The 22,254-nt window shown below is 38.1% G+C and overlaps 1 protein-coding gene across 1 annotated transcript; it reads right to left on the reverse strand.

Moving 5' to 3' along the window:
* Nucleotides 1–3,310: 3,310 nt before the first annotated feature.
* LOC131478107 (C-type lectin domain family 9 member A-like) lies at nucleotides 3,311–5,129 on the reverse strand. Its single transcript, XM_058655727.1, has 3 exons — nucleotides 5,001–5,129; nucleotides 3,815–3,921; nucleotides 3,311–3,447 (listed from the first exon to the last, which is right to left on the reverse strand). The coding sequence occupies exons 1-3, from the start codon at nucleotides 5,040–5,042 to the stop codon at nucleotides 3,339–3,341; spliced, it is 258 nt and encodes an 85-aa protein (XP_058511710.1). The 5' UTR covers nucleotides 5,043–5,129; the 3' UTR covers nucleotides 3,311–3,338.
* Between the last annotated feature and the right edge of the window lie 17,125 nt (nucleotides 5,130–22,254).

The raw sequence follows: 22,254 nt of genomic DNA on the forward strand, positions 1-22,254 counted from the left end.
TGATATCAACTCCCTTGAACACACAAACAACAATGGGATTGAATAATTCAATTTTCAATGAAAGTTCCCTCTTGGTTGGGGCCAACAACTCTCTGGTGAAACATCCCAACCTAATGGTCTCACGATTCCTCTTTAAGGTTTCTAAGAAACTTACTGATTTGAGTATGTGCTCTGCCACACTGGTTTTTGTTTGGTTGTTTGAGTCTTTTTTTTTTTTTTTTTTTTTTTTTTGCTTTAGAGTCCTGGTTACAAATTCTTACTCCTAAACTCTCATTTTAATGTTTACTGAAGAACAAAGCATCACAGCTCTGAAGATTGGCGTGGGTTGTGTAACAGTACTGGCTGAATAACACACTCTTGCACTATGGGCTCATACTTGCGGCCATAAATGCAAAGATATATTTGTCTGCTTAACATAATGAAGAAGAAACAGAACACATCCCATCACCCAGATGAGATAAACAGCGTATGTCCTAAACTAGGACAATGGCACCCACGCCCGTGCTCTGCTACTAGCTTAGTAAGCACAAGCAGCAGCAACAACAGCTTCCTTCTGTTAGTGGGGTAGGGCCAAGAGCCCATAGAGAACCTCTCTGTGGTTCAGGCACGCAGGGACTGTGAAAGCTTGAGGTGTGGCATGACAGTTATCCTCTGCCACATCAACTCCAACACAAGCTGAGAAATTCACCTTCTGTGCTGTGATGAGCACAAACCAATCGGATTCCTCATTAATCTGTACCATTTGGACTAACTGCTCAAGAGAATGTATACCCTTACCAAATACAAATACTGCTTACCACAACCTCCCCAGGTCTAAACAATAAATTTGGAGCAGCTTTAAATGAGATGCTTGAGCAATCCAGGGAGAAAAAAGCAGCAGTAGGGCATTGTTCAAGAACAGCATAGTGCCCCAATCTAACTCAGAAAGGATTCAGAAATGTTGGAACTTTAAGATAGCAACTTTTAAAAGTTGCAATTAATCTGATAAACGGATTAAAGGAAGTGGTATGTAACACGTGAGAACTGAACATTATACAAACAATTAAAAGACACAATACAGAGATGAGAAATCCCTCCAACCGGGTCAATGCAAAGGCAGAAATGCAGGTAACACAAAGGTTGTTCAGAAACATTTGTTCAAGAGCAAAGAAATAAGCAGTCTGAAAATGAACAAAGCACTCATGAACTGGGGATGCCATCAAAATATTTAGAGAAGTATAAGTAGGATCTCAGAATGAAAGAATGATAGAAGAAGATTAATAACAGGAATGTTTGAAGATTTATCAACAGAGAATATTCCAAAAGAAATATATCAAATGCTGAAGATCAGTAGAGTATAACATGAGGGGCACTGTGACACATGAGGGCTTCAGAGATCTGCAGAGCCACAGGCACCAAAGAAAAAGAGATGCTCTCAGAGGAAAGCAAAGAAAAAGGGAAAGGGAGATAAAGATAATGTAATTAAATCCAAAACATGTGGAAAAAGAGAGAGAGAGAGAACTTGTTATTTTTGTCTTGGTAAGAAAAAGTGATTTCATTGGAGTGCACTTCAGCTTATAGTTGCAAACCTTACAAAAATAGCTCAATATTCAGAATGTTAAAATGAAAGAAGCTGGGGCCCAGCGCTGTAGCTCAGCAGCTAAAGTCCTCGCTTTGCACACACCAGGATCCCATATGGGCACTGATTCTAATCCTGGCTGCTCCACTTCCCATCCAGCTCCCTGCTTGTGGCCTAGGAAAGCAGTCGAGGATGGCCCAAAGCTTTGGGACCCTGCACCTGTGTGGGAGACCCAGAGGAGGCTCTGGGCTGCTGGCTTTGAATTGGTGCAGCACTGACTGATGCACCAGCTTGGAGAATGAATCATCAGATGGAGGATCATCCTCTCTGTCGCTCCTCCTCTCTGTATATCTGAACACACAGCATAGTACTGCCTGGGAGATGAGTGAAAATAGAGGGAATTTGGAAAATTATTGCCACAGCAGACTTGGAATGAAGATAATTTCTCAGTGTTATTCAACAGCATGGGGTGACAGCAGTTCATAATAACTTATTATATGTTTTATGAACAAAAAATGAGAGCTACAATGCTCCAAACACAAAGTAACAGAAAAGGAAGAAAAATACCAAACACCCTGTTTGATCAGCATGTTCTCTGCATGAGTGAAATGTCATATTGTAACCCTACATAGGTCCAATTAAGCGTCTTCAAAAATTTTGATCATTCAATGAAAACTTAGAACTTCTGCAAGAAAATACAGGAGGAAGTATTTTGACATCATTATTAAAATATTTTAAGACAAAAATGCAAACTGAATAAATCGGTTAATTGCATTTTATCAAACTAAATCTTCTCTTATCTTTCAAATCACTTATATTCTACGTATATTATTAAGAGAACAAGAAATGGGAAGGAAATGTTTCAACAACTGCATACAAGAAAATTCCAGTATCCAGAACACATCAATAATTCCCATAACTAGATATTTAAAAAAAAAGAATAACTCAAGTAAAATGGATCAAAATCTGAGAATATGTATACCTCTAACTTAGTGCTTACAAGTTGACAAAAAACCCACAACACAGAAAGGTGCTTAATATAATTTGTTAATAAAATACACATTAAAATCTAAATAAAATTTATTACACCTTTATTAAAATGCTTTAGGAAACATAGTATTGCATTTTGAAAGAATGCAAAGTGAAACTTTTGCAGATGCTGGTGGGAATGTAAAATAGTAGGCACACTGGAAAAACAATTTGAAAGGTGTCTGTGGATCAGGAAACTAAGATTCCAAATTTCAACTTGCCAGTGAACACACCAGGATTAGGTCGGGAGCAGTTCTCAGATTTAAACTTGATTCAACACACTATTGTATCCTCTTTCCAGCATGTCATTGTGTCTTTCTCCTACAGGTAGAAACCAAAGAGTAATGCATTCATGCTCCTTATAGATACTGACCTTAATTACTATTGCATCAATTCTCAGCCAAATCGTACAGGACTGTGATCGAAGTTTGTAGAATTCCCTAAAAATGTCTGTGTGAGCTGCATAAAGAGAGCTCTGTTTCATAATCCTTCTCAGAGCCCTGACAATGTTTTTGCTCTATTTTATGAGGCTCTCTTTCATTGAAAACAGTAGAATACCTAAATCTCTGATATGTCATTTCAGTTGGTCAATAGTTTACCACATTTCAATCAGAGACCCATTAAAAAGCCAAGCTAATCTGAAGTGAGAGAAGACTCCAGAGCTGCGAAGGATTTGTTTTTCTTAAAATAAAAAAAAAAAAACTATTGTGTTATTTTATTGGTGTTGTTTCCAGTGTTAGGCAGAAAGACATTAGAGTCTCTTTTCACAAATAATGTGCATGCGTTTGGCGCAGTCAGCAGCAGCCATTGTTGAAGCAGTTATACTTCCACAGTTTCCCCTCGATGACTCTTCCCAATCACTTAAAGCAAAAGAAACACAAATAAATGCCATGAAATGTTAATACAGACATAATGAGACACACTAGTCTAAAGTATATCTTCTTTGTCCTTACAAAGGCTATCCCACAGTACCTCGAGTATCCTATTAGAGTCCCTTACGAAAAACACACATAGAATTGAAGATGAAAATTCCTTCCCTTCTCCACAAACTCATATTAATCACTGGAACTTGTCTGTGTTTCTGTGTACACACACAAATACAAATAACTCTCAGCATACGAGTATGGATGCATGTATGTATTGTATTTTTCCTGTATGTGTTCAGGCCTTTAAGCCAGAAGCACTGATAACAGTACTTTTTAGTTCTTCTCTATACTGGAGACTTACAATTCAAGAAGGGGTTTTGAGTTGTCCTCCCATGTCCAGAAACTAGCAGTTCCCTGACGAGACAATCCAATCCAGGAGTAATAAGCGATTTGACTCTGAATGAAGTTCTGTAACAAGGGAAACATTCACTATAGGTAAGTGTATTGTATGTTTCTGAAATTAAGTACTAAGCTTATTAAGTGTGTTTAAATGTGAATATGAAATAGTATATAAGGATCAACTTCACCTTAACTGGTTAAATGAAAATAATAAAACATTACGTACTAACTTCATCAAATGTAGAGCCTAAGTAATACACGGTGACAATCAGTTTAGATATGTTTATTCCACCTTAGGACTGAAATGCCTTAATTTCCTTTCAAAATTCCCATTAGTGCCTTGACTTTCAGTTCTAAGCAAAATTAGCTCTGTGTTTTAAATTCCAGGTGTGACAACTCTGAGAGTTATAACAATGTTGTGTCCTACCTCATGTCCACAAGCACTTTGCTTATTTCTTGTAAAATGAACATCCTGAGGAAGCAGTCTTCCCATCAGGTGAGACATTTCCATGACTGACTAGAAAATTAACTGTATAAGAGTAACTAAGATTCCTTCTGTGAAGGCGTGTACCACTTAACAATGCAATACACTCTGACAGATGGGTTGTTGGGTCACTTTGGCCTGCATATCTCAGAAGGTATCTACCTAGACTAAGATGGCTATGACATCACTATGTGACATTATCTCATGGGTCATAAGTCCTTGTGTGGATTGAGTTAATTTATAACTGCACATTGTACCAGGACACTCAAATGTTGTTAGATATTAATTTTGGTCAAGAGGCCTTTCACAGATCATTAAGTTGTCACTTTGGATGTCTTCATGACAAGAAATAGTGTTTAAGTCCTTCCTCAATGGGCTCTCTGCTACTGCCCATTCTGGGTCGCAGCCTGTAGTGGCTCAAATACTTCTGTTTCTGCTATGCCCATGGAGGTCCTGGACTTGGGACCTTGGCCTTGCCCAAACTCATCTCTTGAGGGTGCTTGGGGAGTGAGTCCACATCCACAAAATCCCTGGCACTCTCTTTGCCTTTCAAATACAATAAAATAAATGCATTTTAAACATTTGGGGAAAAAACGAGTAACCAATAGGTAATGTATACATATTTATGGTTTTTAAAAAAGGAAAAAGAAGAAATGCACATTACCAGTTGTTGTTCATCCTCTATTTTGACAAGTTTGGAGTCCATTCTGTTGCAAAATGCCCTGCTGTCTATGAAGTTCTTTGATTCATGTGAAAAATGATAACATTTTTCCCGACAACATGTCCATTTCTGTTTACATGTACCGCGTCTACCTCCTGGAAGACAGAAGACATTCCCTAGACACCTCTCAGGGCACATCCGGGAGGAGTAGCAAAGACCACAGAGACTGAGGAGTCCTCTCCTGCCCTCTTTATTCTGTGAAATCATGGGTTTCCTTTCTGCTTTATGGGGAAAGCCTTGGCATCTGGAGAGTGTCCCTCTACTTACATCCCTCCAAGTTCATGCACAGCAGTGTTAGATATTTCTAGAAAGCATCTCCAACAGGATTGTCTCTAGACAGTTACATTAAAGACTGGCTGGAAAATTTAATAAAACTAATTAAGATATTTTTGTTAACAAGCATATTATTTTGGGAAAGAGTTATTTAAAAGACTATCATATCATGGATAAAAAATAATATCTTAATTGGTGATTTATTTCATTTAATTAAGAGTGATAGCTATACTATGCCATTAATACACAGGGAAACACTTTGAGAAAAACAGTAATTTGAGGGGCAGCGAGAAGATATTTTAATCTGAGACACGAATCTAAACCACATACCTGTCTTCAGTGGTTTCTCCGTAAAAACGCTATTTGTCACGGTGGAACTATTTTCTTGTTTCTGATTTTCCAAAAGACACTGCTGCTGACACTGGAAAACTAAACTCGACAGCATTAGCTCAAAAGAAGCACAACATGACTTTGAATAAAAGGCACAATTTTCATGTTACTTTAGCAAAGGATCTTTAGCATGAAGGACCTTTCAAAATTTCTTGCAGTTATGCTTACTGAAAAGGAGAGAAAAAATATCTCCCATATCCTGGGTCACTCTAAGCACCAATGAGAACTGGTGCTAAGCCAAGCTAAAGCCAGGGACTGGAAACTCCTGTGTGGGTGGAAGGAAGTTAAGTACTTGAGCCATCACCTGCTGTCTCCCAGCATGAGCATTCACAGAGAACTGCACCTAGGAACAAAGTTAGGACTTTAACCCAAGCACCCTTGTTTCTATTATGAGCATCCTAGGCAGTGTCTTAGCTACTGCACCCAAAACACATCATTAATAACCATTTTTCCTATTATTTTAGGTATCTCTTCTATGCAATGATGTCTGTATTCACATCCTATTTATTGAATGACATGCTATTTTACCAAGATTTGAAAAAGATAATGAAAAATATAAAAACTTGGACATTCTGAAATTTGCTAATTGTAATGGATGAGAATTCAATTAGGGCAACTGATCGAGTAACTACCTTTGTTATTAGAACTTAGAGGAAGAGTTTACTAAGCTTTATACAGTCAGGGGTGAATTTAAATATCTTTTTGGTTCATGGTTGGGATAATGGTAAGGAAGTAAAGATGACTCACTGCAAAATTTTAAATTATTGGAATTGATCTTACCCTCTTACAGATGACACCATTACTTACATGGAGTATCAAAAATCTCCAGCAACAGATTACTAAAACTGATCAAAGATTTCAGCTGTTTCAGAATGTAGAATCATCATATATTATCAGTAGCATTTTTTCTTTTCCCCTTTTTTTAAAAAAAGATTTATTTTATTTTCATTACAAAGTCAGATATAGAGAGAGGAGGAGAGGAAGATCTTGCATCCGATGATTCACTCCTCAAGTGAGTGCAATGGCCGGTTCTGCGCTGATTCAAAGCCAGGAACCAGGAACTTCTTCTAGGTCTCCCACATGGGTGCAGGGTCCCAAGACCTTGAGCCGCCCTTGACTGCTTTCCCAGGCCACAAGCAGGGAGCTGGATGGGAAGTGGAGCTGCCGAGGATTAGAACCGGGGCCCATATGGGATCCCGGGGCATTCAAGGCTAGGACTTTAGCTGCTAGGCCACGGCGCCAGGCCCTCTTTTTCCCTTTTTTAAAGATTTATTCATTTTTATTGGAAAAGCAGATTTACAGAGAAAAGGAGAGACAGAGAGAAAGATCTTCCATCCACTGGTTCACTCCCCACATGGTCTTAACGACCCCAGCTCGGACAATTCGATCTGAAGTCAGGAGCCAGAAGCCTCCTCCAAGTCTTGCACATTGGTTCAGGGTCCCAAGGCCTTGGGCTGTCCTTGACTGCTTTTCTTGACAAGCAGGGAGAAAAGCTTTTGAGAAACTTTGTCAATGGCCAAGTGATTGCATGAGTGGTAGCGGTGCAAGGATGGCCCAGGCAAAACTCAAGATTCTAGTTTGCTCTTGTAGGAAAGAAAAGACTAATAAAAACAACCACCTGGGTTTACGCCACAAGTCTAGTCACTTACCCTTGAATCCCAACATGACTGTTGTCGAAAGCAAGAGCAAACAGAAGACACCCAGAATGGCCAGAGCGAGATACCAGGCAAACGGAACTGAAGAACCTGTCCCGAGAGAGAGATGCTGTACGTGTGTGTTCTTTATCCACTTTTCTTTATCCACTCATCTGCTGATGGATGCGTGAGTTGATTCCATATTTTAATTATTATGAAAAAGGATTCATTAGGAGTTGGGGAGTAAAAAAATGCTCACCATTCTTTTGCGGGCGGTTCGTGAAATGAGGGACATCTGTCTCATAACACACTGTGTGATCGTCATTCATCTCGAGAACTTGCGATTGTTGTTTCTAAAAGATACCCAAAGTAGCCGTTTTATAAACTAAGATATCAGGTGATCTGGAATTCTCAAAATAGCATATAAATCAATACTTCATGCCACTTAAACACTGAAGTCTACAATGGTGCTTTTTGGATTTTATGCCAAGAAAGATTTTTACAACTGATTTCCTTCTTACTCTTAAATTTTTCACTTACCACTATCTCTTTAGCTGCCTGGGAATTTTCTTTTTTAGTTATGACTCAGCCTTCTCCAATGTGGTATGTATTTTTTAATTTATAAAAAGTAAAACGTTGTGATCTGTGAAATATTTATGCCACTAAAACAAATTGCCCCTAATTGAAAAAAAGTCACAAAAACCAGTGTAATTTTTGTTGTAACTATACATAATACTACATGATGGACCAGTTCAAAAGTCTTCCTTCATGATGTCTTCTGATATTTTTTCCAATTTAATGTAAGCTTTATTTTTAAATAATTATTTTTTAAAGACTCAAAATATTATTTCCTTTACATAACTTCCCCAGGGTTTGCTGTTAGATCTTTCAATACAATGTTGTGGTTTAATGTCCTACCCTTAGGAATCAAATTGGTTTCATTGTATTCCTATGGTACGTATATGGTTACATCTAAAATATTTAAAAAGCTGGAAAAAACTTGATAATTCTCCTTGAAAATTTCTTATGTGAAAATCATTAAAAATGATAATTAATTTGTTTTCAGTTTTTAAATGTTATGTTATTAATAAATAAACCATAATATAAATATACTACCATGTAAAATAGATAAAATCATAAAAAATATTATTTTCAAAGTGAAAAGAAGAAATTATGTGGACTAAAGCTAAGATTACATTAAAGTTTTTAGAATTCTTAATCTCACTGGTTTTCCTGTGTTTCAGCAAATTAAATACCTTTTACAAATTCTAATTTCCTCATATGTTCCACTGTCATATTGTATAATTAATAAAATATCTAGGTCTCAGTGTTTTTATGCACAGAAGGCTTGGTAATAATCAATAATTTCCCACAAGAAAACTTTTGATAATAAAACATCATTGTACAGAAATAAAGTAACAGCTTTAAGGATTTCTTTACCAAATTCCAAATATCTTGAGAATGTGGGAGCTGTTTCAAAAACATAAGCTAAACTTAGGTGTGGATATAAATTATGAGAACATATTATCATGCACATAATAAAGACACATAATTAAAAAACTTTTACCTACTCAAATCCTATTTTCTTAGCTGTGATAATTTATTAACACATTTGATCAATCTAAGAGATAAACTACAATGTCTCCTAATAGAACTATTATATGTATATGTACATTATAATACATAATATATATCACATTACTATGATAGCTATATTATATGTATGTCCCCATTAAACATGGGAAACCAAGAAACAATTAAAGGAGGCAATTTATCCTGTAAAGTAATATTTAAAACCAAATCAGATAGTACCATTTCCTCCAAGATTAAATCAGCAGAATTAAAGTAATCTCTGTTCTTCGTGCTCTACATCAGATAAACAAGAAATCTCGGTTGTAATAAAGAAATAGGCTTAGAGCAATGGCAGTGGACAGAATTTTCCAATACCTGTATCAGCGTGGCAGAGCGCTGGTTGAACAGAAGACGGAAAATGCAGTGCGCAGAGGCCACTGACGTGTGCGAGCCAGCCCAGCGGGATGCTTCCTGACTTCGTCTCTTAGCTGTTCTTGTTACCTGGGTGGTCTTGATGATGTCTCAGCTCCACCTCAAGATGTGAGAAAGCAATTCATCACCAAGTTTCAGACTTCCTCCATTTACCTCTTTGACTGCTTAGAAAGGTGTGGTTTCTGCAGCGAAGACAGATGAGTAAGATCATTTAAAAGGCCATCTTCATGGTGAACAATATCCAAATCCACAAACACTCAACATTTAAAACAACAAAAGAAGACCACCATCACCCCCACCGCCACCAACACCAAAAGCTAAGACGCTAAATATAACCTCTACACAAGACATCAACATTGTGCAATCTAAAGAGTAAGTGCACTTAATAAGATAGAAGAATGTCTGCTTCTCAGGTGTGAGTGCTTCCAGCTTTCCCAACTGGGCAGAGCTTGGTAATAATTAAGCCTTGGATTGACACGTATCTAGAACTTTTATGTATTTCTCCATTTGCATTTTAAGTTCAGTCTAACATGAGTTTGTACTGATGATTCATAGTCCAGTGCTTTCAGCCGTTCCCTTCTTAGTAAATTCTGTCTGAAGCTACGAAGTTTTTTCTTACACCAACTTCCATCTATTTACAAATCAGAGCATTCCTGGACAACATTTGAATCTCTATCAGGTGCAGAACACATCAGCCAACTAGAGTGGTCTGCGGAATTCTTTCATCTTAATTTTAGAATTTTGAGTCAGAGTATCATTTTTGAAAGTGATTTATGAAGCAATTATTTTTCCACCCGTTTCAGTACAGGATGTCATACATTTGCCATACAATTAGATCCACCTGCTACAGACCCCATTCAATCCTGATTCCTCCTGACATCTTGACTGTTTTATCTGTTAATTTTTTAATTGGAAAGGAATATAAACAGAGAGAAGGAGAAACAGAGGAAGATCTTCCATCCACTGATTCATTCCCCAAGCGGCAGCAACGGCTAGAGCTGAGCTGATCTGAAGCCAGGAGCCCGGTGCCTCTTCTGGGTCTCCCACGCATGTGCATGGTGCCAAGGCTTTGGGCTATCTTAGGCCATAAGCAAGGAGCTGGATGGGAAGCCTGGCCACCAGGATAGAACCAGTGCCCATATGGGATCCTGGCGCATGCAAGGCAAGGACTTTAGCCACGAGGCTATCGCACCAGGCCCTATCTGTTAATTTTATCTGCATTAAAATTAACTATTCATGGGCCTAGCATGATGGCTTAATTGGCTAATCCTCCCCGTCAAGTACCAGGATCCCATATAGGCATAGTTCCTGACCAGCTGCTCCACTTCTTAACCAGCTCCCTGCTTGTGGACTGGAAGAACAGCAGAGGACGGCCCAAAACCTTGGAACGCTGCGCCTGTGTGGGAGACCCAGAGGAGGTTCCTGGCTCCTGGCTAGGGATCAGCTCAGCTTTGGCTGTTTTACCCACTAGGGAAATGAACCAGCAGGTGGAGGGTCTTCCTTTTTGTCTCTCCTTTCTGTGTATTTGCCTGGAAAGGCAAATAAAAGTAAATTAAAATAAAAGTAAATTAAAAAAAATAGCTATCCATGATGTGAAGACTATACAAATGTCGAATCCCAACACAGCAGTACAGAATGGTTCTAAGCACACACCTCCTGTGCTTCCCTTGCTATTCAATAACTTGTACCTTTTCCACCTGCTGGCAATCTCTGAGCTATCTTCCATCCTCATGGTTCCGCCTTTTGCAGGATATCATGCAAATACAACCACACACGTTGTATTTTTCCAATTTTTAGATTTTTATTTATAAAAAAAACAAACTTCAAGTATTTCATATTCATAGTTTTGAGAACATAACTATACTTCCTTTTTTTAAATTTAGCTCTATGTAGTTAAAAATCTTCGTGCTTTTTCATGGACTCATCAGTCATATTTTTATTATGAAAAACTGCAAACATAAAATGTGCATCTTAACTATATTTAAATGTATTTTAAGGGAATCAAGCACATAGCAATGCTATGAAACTATCACCATTACACATTTCGAGAAGTTTTTAAATCATTGCAGTCAGAAAATCTCAACCCATAAAATAAACACACCAATGCTTCCTATCCTGAGAGCCCAGCGACTTCTACCCAGTATTCTGTTGAAATGTATTCTTTATCCATCTATGGGACAAAACATTCTTAATCTTGAAGTATTTTGGAATTTTCTGAAGATCTTTTTATTATTAACTTGTCGTTCAATTTCAACACGGCCTAGGAGTAGATATTATGTGATTTGTTAAAATTTGTTTAGCTATATCTTATGGCCTGTGGCTTATGATGGTGAGTTTTTTGTGGACCTTAAGAAGACTTTGGAATGCTATTGGATGAAGAAGTCCCAAGTATTGATTATATGATCATACTGTTGACTTTACCTATAACTTTGGTGATGTTCTGCCTGTTGAGTATGTCCACTACACAGAGACGAATATTTCAAGTCCCCAACTGTACGAGTAAATAGATTGATTTCCTCACATAGTTTGATGCCTGAAAAGCGAAATCCATTTATCCTTAAAATAACTGCAGATAGGTCATTTGCATCTAGCTATTTGTTTTCTGTGCGTCATCTAGGCCTCTTGTCCCTCATTCCTTCTGTTACTGCCCTTCGCATTTATTTAACTTTTCTGTACCAAATAATTTTGATTTTCTTACCTTTTCATATATATATATATACATACATATATATATACATACATATATATATATATATCCCATAGATACTCTATTTTAGTTTTCATGAAGGTTACACATAACCTAAAGTGACAGTACTCTGCTTTGAATGGATACTGACTTAGCTTCAACAGCATGCAAAAATTATTTTCCTACACGCTCCCTCTCCCTTCATGTTATGGTTGTCACAAATCATATTTTCACAGATTGTGTGCACAATAATACAAGTTTATGGATTGTTACAAGAAATGTGTCTTTTACAACAGATAGAAAGGTTTAAAAGTAAAGTTGTGAACCAACATCCCAATAATACTGGCTTTTTTATTTGCCTCACTATTTACCTCTATAAGACATTTTTCTTTCTTCTTACAACTTTGTTAGAGATCCCAGGATGATTTTGACTATGGAAAGAAAACGGAAGAAAAGCAGAGGACGTGTATTCCCAGAGAGAGCTAGAAAAGAAGTTCACAGTAGAAAATGCGCGGCAGCAAGTAAGGACACCAGCAGCGACCCCCACAGACAGGAGCTGGAGGAGAAGCCGTGTTCTGGCAGGCGGCGGCAGCCAGGGTCACTGCTGAGGTCACCTTAGGGAGAACCTTGCTTACCACACTGAGCCTGAGTTTGGCCTGGAGCACTAGTGAGGTGGCAGGCATCCACCCAACCCAGTAAAGAGACAACACATTTCTGTCTCCTCATCTTCCCCCAATGGCACCTGGCAGCTGGAAATGAGAAAACACCATCTTAATGGGAGTGAAGACTGGGTGGCTCGTGATTTTATTAGAGGAATAAATCCACGGTCCCCAATGACTGATTCTGGCCTGGAAGTTGGATGTGGGGACTGGGCTCCCACTTAAAACTGTGAAATATCCCCTTTGCACAGTCTATCCCAGGCTGTCACCCACTCCAGGGGCTCAAGCTGTCAAGGTGGAGCACAAACACACAGCTAGCTCTGGGGACAGCTCTCCTCTCTCTGTGGACAGGTGAGCTGGTGACACTGTGTGTGTATCCTCTCCATGCTGTAGTAACACCAAAACAGACGGTCCAGTTAAAAAATAGGCACAGACATTATCAGGCAACAGTAACATGAGAAAATGCTCAGGATATCTAGCCATCAGGGAAATTTAAATGAAAACCACGCTACTCCAAATATCAAAATTCCTATTCTTCTATAGTTTTAATCTTTATATTACATAATCCCTTACTGAATCCATTTGTCTACCTGAACATATTTCTCTATCACAAAGTAAACTTTTTAAGGTGATTATATTGCATATATGAAATTATAGAGATTTAAGACTTCCTTGTTGGAAAACATACATTATTTCTAATATTTCTGGTTCTCGAACATAGCACTGTTCTGTGTTACTCTTTCATGTGAAATTAAAAAAATATCTTGAAGAGAAAAGAAAAAATATTCACATTAATTTTCTGCTCCTTGCTAAGGATAGTACCCTTGGCTGTGTCACAGACACATTTAACACACATGCAAGCACCTTTAGCCGTGTCATTTTCATGCAGCCAACTCAGACTTCAAAATTTACAGTCAAACCAGAAAGCAAAAAGGACGAAGAGGAATTACAACATAAGCAGGAAACCAATAATGTTGGTTATATAAAAATTAAGACAGCTCTCACAGTCTGGAAGCATTGAAGGTATAGTGAAGTTATAATATTCCTTTTCAGTCAATAAGGATTTTTCTTGCATACATGAAAAGATAAAATAGGATGTATTTTTAGGATTTCTTGTAAGACCTTTTGAACTATACATGGAAGGATGGGAAATCACCTTTATCTGTGGTATCTCATGTGGTTTCAGCCAGACTAGCTCAAACACGAATTAATTTCTCTGAGGTTATAACCCCGAAGGAGAGCCATAGGTTTATTTTTGTTTATGTGCGATATCTATTTCTACTTACGATAAATACTAACCCTTGTTGTTTACACACATGAAATAAAGAATAAAGATAGATTTTTTTGTGGTTGCTCAAGTTCATTTCTATGAATAGATTTCATCTTAAGCAAGGGTCACCAAATAGCCTTAACCCAAGCTGTTAATGCACTGATAGATAAATTTCAAGATATGATTTCTACCTTTGATGAACAAATTATCCATTATTTCCAATATTATTCTTTTCATTGATCCTCTGGAAAATAGAGCCTGTTGGCAGTATGTGTATTTTTTCTCTCATGGCGATTATCGCTCTAGATCTTTTGGTTATTGTTGTTGATGATAGCAGATTGTTCTAAATTTTTCCTTCATTCCAGCATGATAAAAGGTACCCTCTGCGAGCTAAGTGCAATTCCAAGTAGGTTATTCTGCATCATTTAACTAAATAGTGGTCATTCAAACCTTTGCATGCCTATTAGAAATATGTTTCAGCAATAAGCTCGCATTTCCTCTGTGGTTTTTACCATGCAGCTACGAGTCGCTACCTCCCTTATGTTAGCTCTGGTCTCTCTTCCATTCTAGGAGTGGAACTCTCACCTCCTTCAGCTGCCAACATCTTCACAGACTCTTCTTTGCCACTAGAAAACAAAGCAAAAAGCAATTTTCACAATGTCAGATGCCACAGACTGTGAACAACCTTCAGGTATATCTTTAATTCTAACGTCCCATGACTAATTAACCAAAGTAGATACTTAATTTTCTTTGTCATATTTCTGGTTGTGATTGTAACAGGGGACTAAGGAGCATGTTTTTTTTTTAAAAAAAAATATATTCCTTAGAAATATCTGAATCAATTGCATTTAACATAACAACAAATAGTATGCCTCCTTGCTAATTAGATTAAATTTAATCAATTTAAGGCATTTTTAAACCCTCTTGGCCTTTCGGCTACTTGTAGCATTTTTAGGAGTATTAAATGGGTTGTCGGGTTGAAATGTGATTTGAATGCCTTTTCTCTGATTATCTACCATTACTGTATTTATACAATATTTCAAGTGATTGTTCAAATATGGATCCCTAATCTCATTGGTTTTATGCATTTAAGTTTTGTTTTTTATTACATAGATTCTGTGCTAGAAGAAACTGCAGACAAGACAGAGACAATTCCTATTGTGGAGCTGGAATCACCTTCTGATCCTCTTCCTCCTCCTCCAGAAGAGGAATGGGTCGCAATTCCTGAAAATGTCAATGTGAAATGTATAGTATATCTATCTATCTACCTATCTACCTATCTATCTATATAATTTTTATTAATATTAGTTCTTTGTTCAGAGCCTGCAAAATGTTACATGCCCAACTTCTAGAAAATAAACATTCAAAAATTACAGCTAAGATTCTTATCTGTACTGTGTTTGTTTTCCTCTGAAACAGAGGAAACTCATTAGAAGCCTGATGGGGACATGCCTTTTCTTGGGTGCTAGACATAGACTGCTCCTGGCTGTAGTGTCCCAGTTGCCAACCCAAATCAGCCTCAAGACCAGACCTTCCAAAGAACAGCTCTCAGGACTATTATGTTAACTCTTTTCTACATTTATTTCTTCCTCTTTCCTTTTTAATATTTATTTATTTAACAGCAAACATTGTGGCATGGAGAATAAAGCTGCCACTTGCGATACCAGTATTCCATATGGGCACCAGTTCATGCCCTGACTGCTCCACTTTTAATCCTACTCCCTGCTAAAAGCCTGGGAAAAATAATAGCAACAACAAGTGTTTGCAACCCTACTCTGACATGGGCTACCTGGATGAAACTCCTTGCTCCTGGCTTCACCCTGGCTCAGTCATGGCGGTTGTGATCACATGGAGAGTAAACCAGAGGATGGAAGATCTCTTGCAGCACAAACACTTGGACCATCATCCACTGCTTTTCCCAGGACATTAGCATGGAGTTGAATTGCAACTGTAATGACAGAGACATGAACTCCTGTGTTATGTCAACTTCACCCATTATGCTACAGTACCAACCATACACTTCTTGGCTGGTTGGTTGGTTGATTGGTTGGTTGTTGAGAGGAAGATGATTCTCCCATCTGATAATTCACTCCTCAGATGGCCAGCACTGGGCCAGGCTGAAGCCAAGAGCTGGGAACTCAGTGCAAGTCTTCCATGAGGGACCCCACTACTTGAGCTATCATCACTGCCTTCCAGGGTGTGTTTGAGCAGCTTGCTGGAATCAGGAGCCAGAGCTAGGACTTGAGCACAGGACACAGGGATCCCAAGTGCTTTCTTAATGGCTGGGCCAAATGCCCACCTCTTCGCAGATTAAGTGGTTTTAGTTTCTTCTCCTTATTAGTAGTTAATAGTAACTCACCACTGAACATTACCCTTCAGAAAACTTGGACATTTCGACAAGAATATAGAAGGAAAAGTAAAAATACTGATCTTTCCAATAGTTCACATTTCTGATCATCATTCCTTCTGGTTCTCAGCTTCACCTTTAACATACTGCCTGCTTGCAGTCGCGCCCGTGGTCCTGGGAATCCTCAGCCTGCTGCTCTTGGTGTTGTGTGGATTCTTTGGTTATCATTGTAAGTGTGGTAAAAAGAAGGAGTGGAATTTCTTTGTCAGGTGGTCATATTTATTTAAGTAAACTGCACTTAATGTTTCGTGGTTCATGTTTTACAGCCACAATGAATAGAGAGCAGGAGAAAGTGACATGAAACTCTCATAACTTTTTCCTGGATGAACTTGTGAACTCTTAATAGTTGAACTTGAATTTGTGGCTCTTAATAATTGAACATTTAATAAGGGGAGGTTAAGTATTTTTAACTTATACAGTTAATATGGAGACTAATGAGTCATTGTCATAATTATTTTGAAAATTTTATAGGTTATTAAAAAATTTAGCTTCTTTAAGTATGCTCAATGAAATAAGCCTATCTCAAAAGGACAAATATCATGCTCTCTCCAACATACGGCAAACTAAGTGAAAAATACAAGATCAACAGATGTGTAGGCAAGCATGTATATACATGTATTTATCCAGAGGAACTGTATAACGGAGACAAGTGTACCGTGACATTGAGATACAATGCAGTATGTGTTTCTACTCTTGACACTAGGATGTTGGACCTTACACCATTCTCTACACCTACAATGTCAGAATACACTTAAAGAGAAGAATGAGAGACTTGTGACTGTTGTTGAGAAAGTAAACTGTTGTTACAAATTATGGGAAGTGTTGGGGTAATGCGGGTCGGGGAGAGTGGAAGGGGAAATCTGAGCCTAAGGAACTGTGTCATGAGAAGTAAAGAATTAAAAAAAAAAGTTTAGCTTCACAAATCTCCTTTGAATATAGGAATTCCTATAGCATTCTAAATAAGCCAAAATATTATCACTCAGGTTATTTGAAAATTTTAATGCAAAAAGATCAATTTTAGCAATGTGATCAGATTAGTGATAAAAATCAGAATATTAAAACTTCGAGCAGAAAGTTAGATCAATTGGTTATGACACCGAAAGGTTTGTTCTGAGACTGGCTTTCTATGATCTGTTTTGTTGAGTTGAACTCAATCTTGTAAGAAATTGGGATGACACTTTAATGTTAGATTTTTGGGAATGATAGTGTATAAATGAAGACATAGTTAAGTATCTTTCTATAGTTTTAAAAATTTTTAATAAGAAAACAATTATAGAAATTTAATAATCTTCAATCAGCATCTTTTATATCCGTGTTGTGAATTCTTGTACTTAGACTTTCAAAGCGTTCCAGTCTCAGAGAGCACAACGAAGACCTTTGCTCAATGGATTCAGTCTCTCCAAGACGAAGCAAGGAAGGTTCTGCAGCTCCAAAACGTTGTTGACCAGACTCGAGGTATTATTACTAGAGTGGGAATGAGCCGTCTTTACAGATTGCTGGATTGTTTTATTTCAGGTCGGAGCAATGTCATTGCAGTTCACGAGAGGGAAATCGCTAATAGGGTAGAATGATAGTTTCCATTGTTTCTGCCACTTGTAATTCCTTGTGTAATCCTCTATAAAGGAAAGAGCAGAGGTAGATCCCAAGTCAATTTGCACTCTCACTTATTAATTCACATTTATTTGATGCATATTGTTTACCAACCACTAGACTGGTGAGCAGTGAAAGAAGCACAATGTTAATTTTACTCCTGGAAGGCTTATGGAAAAACATAAAACCCAAAATAAACTCAAATGTCAAGTATACAATAAAAGTATATGCAAAATGTAATGTTCTGAAAAATGTGTTTTTGTATATTCTAAATTCATCCTTAAGGAGAGAAATTTCACGTACCTGAGCAATCATGTGACTTATTTGTGCTAATTAAATTCTAATATTAAGTTAGTCTATATTCAAGAAAAATAGATGGCAAAGCTATTGCATTAAACTGTCTTTTAAATAAAATTAAAAAGTGTGTTTTAAATCGATAAGTTGATTTAAAAAAAAACAAATTTCCCAAGGTTCTCCAGACTTTAGTTGCTGACTTAGGGTAAAAGGTGAGTTTCTAAGTAATCATTTGTTTTCAGGCTAAGATTAAGCTAATTCAGTTAGGGAAAGGGACTGAAAAAAATATGTGTATTTGGTATTTTACCCTGTGACATCAACATATGATCTCTGAAATAGGACAAAACAGGTATAATGTATAATCTCATCTTGTGTAAATCTCGTTGGTTCTTCAGATATCCTCAAGGAACTCCAGAACCAGGACAGATGCCTCATCAAACCTCAGCAAGAAATAAAAGGTAAAGAAAGTAACTTAGAAGCCAGAGAATTCTGAGCCTGTGGCTAGCAGTTCTTGGTATCAGATACATTCTTCCAATCGTTGGTAACTACTGCTTTGGGTGAGCAGCGAAAAGGCAAGAAACATTTAATCTGAGAACACTATATAATTTTAAAGAATTCTTATCACAAGTGATCATGGCATAATGTAGAAATTTGGTGGTTGAAATGCATGCCATTTATACATCTCACATTAGCCTCTTCATTCTTTCATTCTAATCCTGTTTTTGTGTCTCTTGCTCCTTTGTTTTCTGGGGGGTTTTGGTTTGTTTTGTTTCCCCCTTCAGTTCTTATTAGCTTTCTGTGAAGGGACACAAATAAAGCAGGAACCCAAAATCAAAACTCGGTCAGGGTGGAAGGTCAGCACTGTAGTTAGGATTGGTGGTCTCCGGGTTGTAAGTATTTTCTTTCTTAGGAGACAGGTGCGAATCTCCTCTGAAGCACTGGGTACAGCACGGAAACTACTGCTACCACCAAACCACTGACAACGCTCCTTGGTCAGAGTGCTTCGAACAGTGCAGCCTCCAAAATGCTACATTTTTAAACACAGAAAGGATCTGTTTGCTGGTAAGGTTGAATTCCGTTCCTTCCTTCCGTAACATGTAAAGTGAGCCACACAGGAAGAACATGCCTGCCGCTCTCTAACAAGGGAAGGAGGTTCCATGACTTCATTTGGGGATTCTCGTTCCCCAGGAGCGTCCTTTCAGAAAAGACCATCGTTAATTCCTCAGGTCCTCAAAAACTCACCTGCTGCTAACTCCTGAACGGAGCCTAACACAACAACCCTGGCTAATATTAGCACCTGTGAATCAGCCTCCCCCAGACACCCTCCCCGGTATTCTCTTGCCCTGCTTGAAATTTTTTGTAGCATGTAATCCATTCTTCTTTTAAAAAAAAATTTATTTTTATTTGAAAAATAGAGTCACAGAAAGAAGGAGAGATAGAGAAAGACGGAGACGTTCCACCGGCTGGTTCACTCCCCAAATGGCCACAATGGCCAGAGCTTGTCTTGTCTGAAGCCAGGACAAAGGAATCTCCCACGCAGTGCATGGGCCCAAAGGTTTGAGCCATCCCCCACTGCTTTCCCAGGAGCTGGATCAGAAGTGAAGCAGCAGGGACATATCCCTCCAACCATAAGGGATGCCGACATAGCAGGTGGAGGCTTCACTTACCACACTTGGCACCGGCTCCAGCATGCATCCCATTCTCAAATACATTTTTACTTACATTGTCCACATATGTCATTTCTTTTTATCTAAACCCAATCCCTCAGAAGCAGAGTTTCTGTCTTTTGTTGTTGTTGTTGTTGTTGTATGATATATCTCAAGCTCAATGCATGGGCACAGAGTTGAGTAAAAGGTAAAGTGAATTTAAAAACAGAGTAATTCAGGCAGTGTGTTTGTCACAGCAGTTAAGTTGCTGCTGCGTTGAAGAGCTGAATTCCACTCCTGGCTCTGCTTCTGATCCAGTTTCCTGCCTATGCCTACTTTAGGGGCCGTGGCACCTGTGTGGAAGACCTGGGTAGAATTCCTGGTTCCTGGATTCATTTTGGCCCTGCCCTGACTGTTTGGACATTTGGGGAGTGAGCCAGCAGTTGGGAGATTTTTCTGCCTTTGTCTCTATCTTTCATATAAAAAGAAAATAAACATTCTAAATAATAATTCACACTATAATATAGGTTCCTTTCCAACATCAAACTTTGTCTGTCATTTTTTGTATTTAATTCATCATCCAAAAAATGCACAGACTTTGTCGTGTAGGATTTTTTTCTAGTTCATTTGGTAGCAGAAACATACAGACTTCATCACTTGTAGGATTTTTTTTCTCTTCTTGCTTGAGACAAGTTCTGTATTTTTCACCTGCTAACTGCTTTTAATATTGATGAATCATCTTTGTGCTTTATATCATTATACAGGACATGATGAAGCATTTTTCAGCAAGTCGTGCTTGGTTAGACATTTTTTATAGCTCGGAAACCAATGGATGGAGGTCGAAGGAAGGCCCCATTCCTTCTCCTGGCCTGTAAGTTTCTGACATATGACCTAATCCCTTAGTCCTTTCACAGTCGCTCAATATATTTTGCTGAATAAAGAGGAAAAAATCATAGGAGGTCCTAGGGACAAATTTAAACAATGTTAATTCTGGCTTTTGTTTTATTATGTTGTCATCCATTTTATAAACTTTTAATTCATTTACAACTATGATATTTATATAAATATGTTTTCATTAATAGATTATTTGGTTGTTACAATTTTTTTTAAAGATTTATTATTATTGGAAAGCCGGATATACAGAGAGGAGGAGAGACAGAGAGGAAGATCTTCCATCCGATGAAACACTCCCCAAGTGAGCCGCAACGGCTGGTACGCGCCAATCTGAAGCCGGGAACCAGGAACCAGGAACCTCTTCCGGGTCTCCCACACGGGTGCAGGGTCCCAATGCATTGGGCCATCCTCGACTGCTTTCCCAGGCCACAAGCAGGGAGCTGGATGGGAAGTGGAGCTGCCGTGATTAGAACCTGCACCCATATGGGATCCTGGTGCGTTCCAGGCGAGGACTTTAGCCACTAGGCCACGCCGCCGGGCCCGGTTGTTACAATTTTAATGATAAACATAATAAGGAATTAAGATTATGATATAGGAGTTTTAAGGTATCTGTTGTTTTTATTGAGAAGGAATATAGAACAATAATTTTTCAGAGTTAGGCCTTTATAAAAGAAAGTGCCCATTATTGAATTACCCTCTAAAAGTACAATTTTTGACACTTATGTAATATTCTAAATTTCACTGTTCATTTTGGCTAAACTTTATATTTAAAGCAATGTGTTTACGAGGGAAATAGACTTCCAACTACTGTAAGTGTCCATGGTTAGTTGAGGAGAGTTCGTTTCATTAACCTCTGTTTAAGCATCAATTTATGTTTGGGCCAAATGTCCCATCTTTTTTTGCTGTGATTTTGCAAGCAGACCATTCTCTTCTTCCCTACAGAGATGTATTTTCTCCGCTTTAAGATCAGCATTACATTTGTATATGGCTTATTTTTTTACTTGTCTATTACATTTATTTTAGAAATGCGTGAGTTCTGTGAAAAGACAGGTTTACATACCTGTGTCCTCCACAGCATCATTCAGTGAGAACTTAAGTGAATGTTACACAATTCAAACATGCTGATTATGAAGACTGACTCTGTTTTGCTTTGTTTTCCTTAGATTTCACGGGGTTTTGCCAAGACCAGGTGTGGAGCAAAAGGACAAATGTGTGTACCTGGACACACACACCTTTGGTACTGATAACTGCACCAAGCTCTATGCATGTTTATGTGAGAAAGCAATCCCTGAGGACCACTGAACGCTTAGGAAAGACCCAGGAGGTCCTTTAAAATAGTACAGGTGCATGACCCACCTGCCTGTTATTGTGATTCTTTATTATCCTTTGTCCATACTGATTCCTGGTTTATGACAGAAAGAGGGAGGGAACAGCTTTGTAAAGAAAAAAA

Source organism: Ochotona princeps, chromosome 27, assembly GCF_030435755.1.
Source record: "Ochotona princeps isolate mOchPri1 chromosome 27, mOchPri1.hap1, whole genome shotgun sequence".
Lineage (NCBI taxonomy): Eukaryota > Metazoa > Chordata > Mammalia > Lagomorpha > Ochotonidae > Ochotona > Ochotona princeps.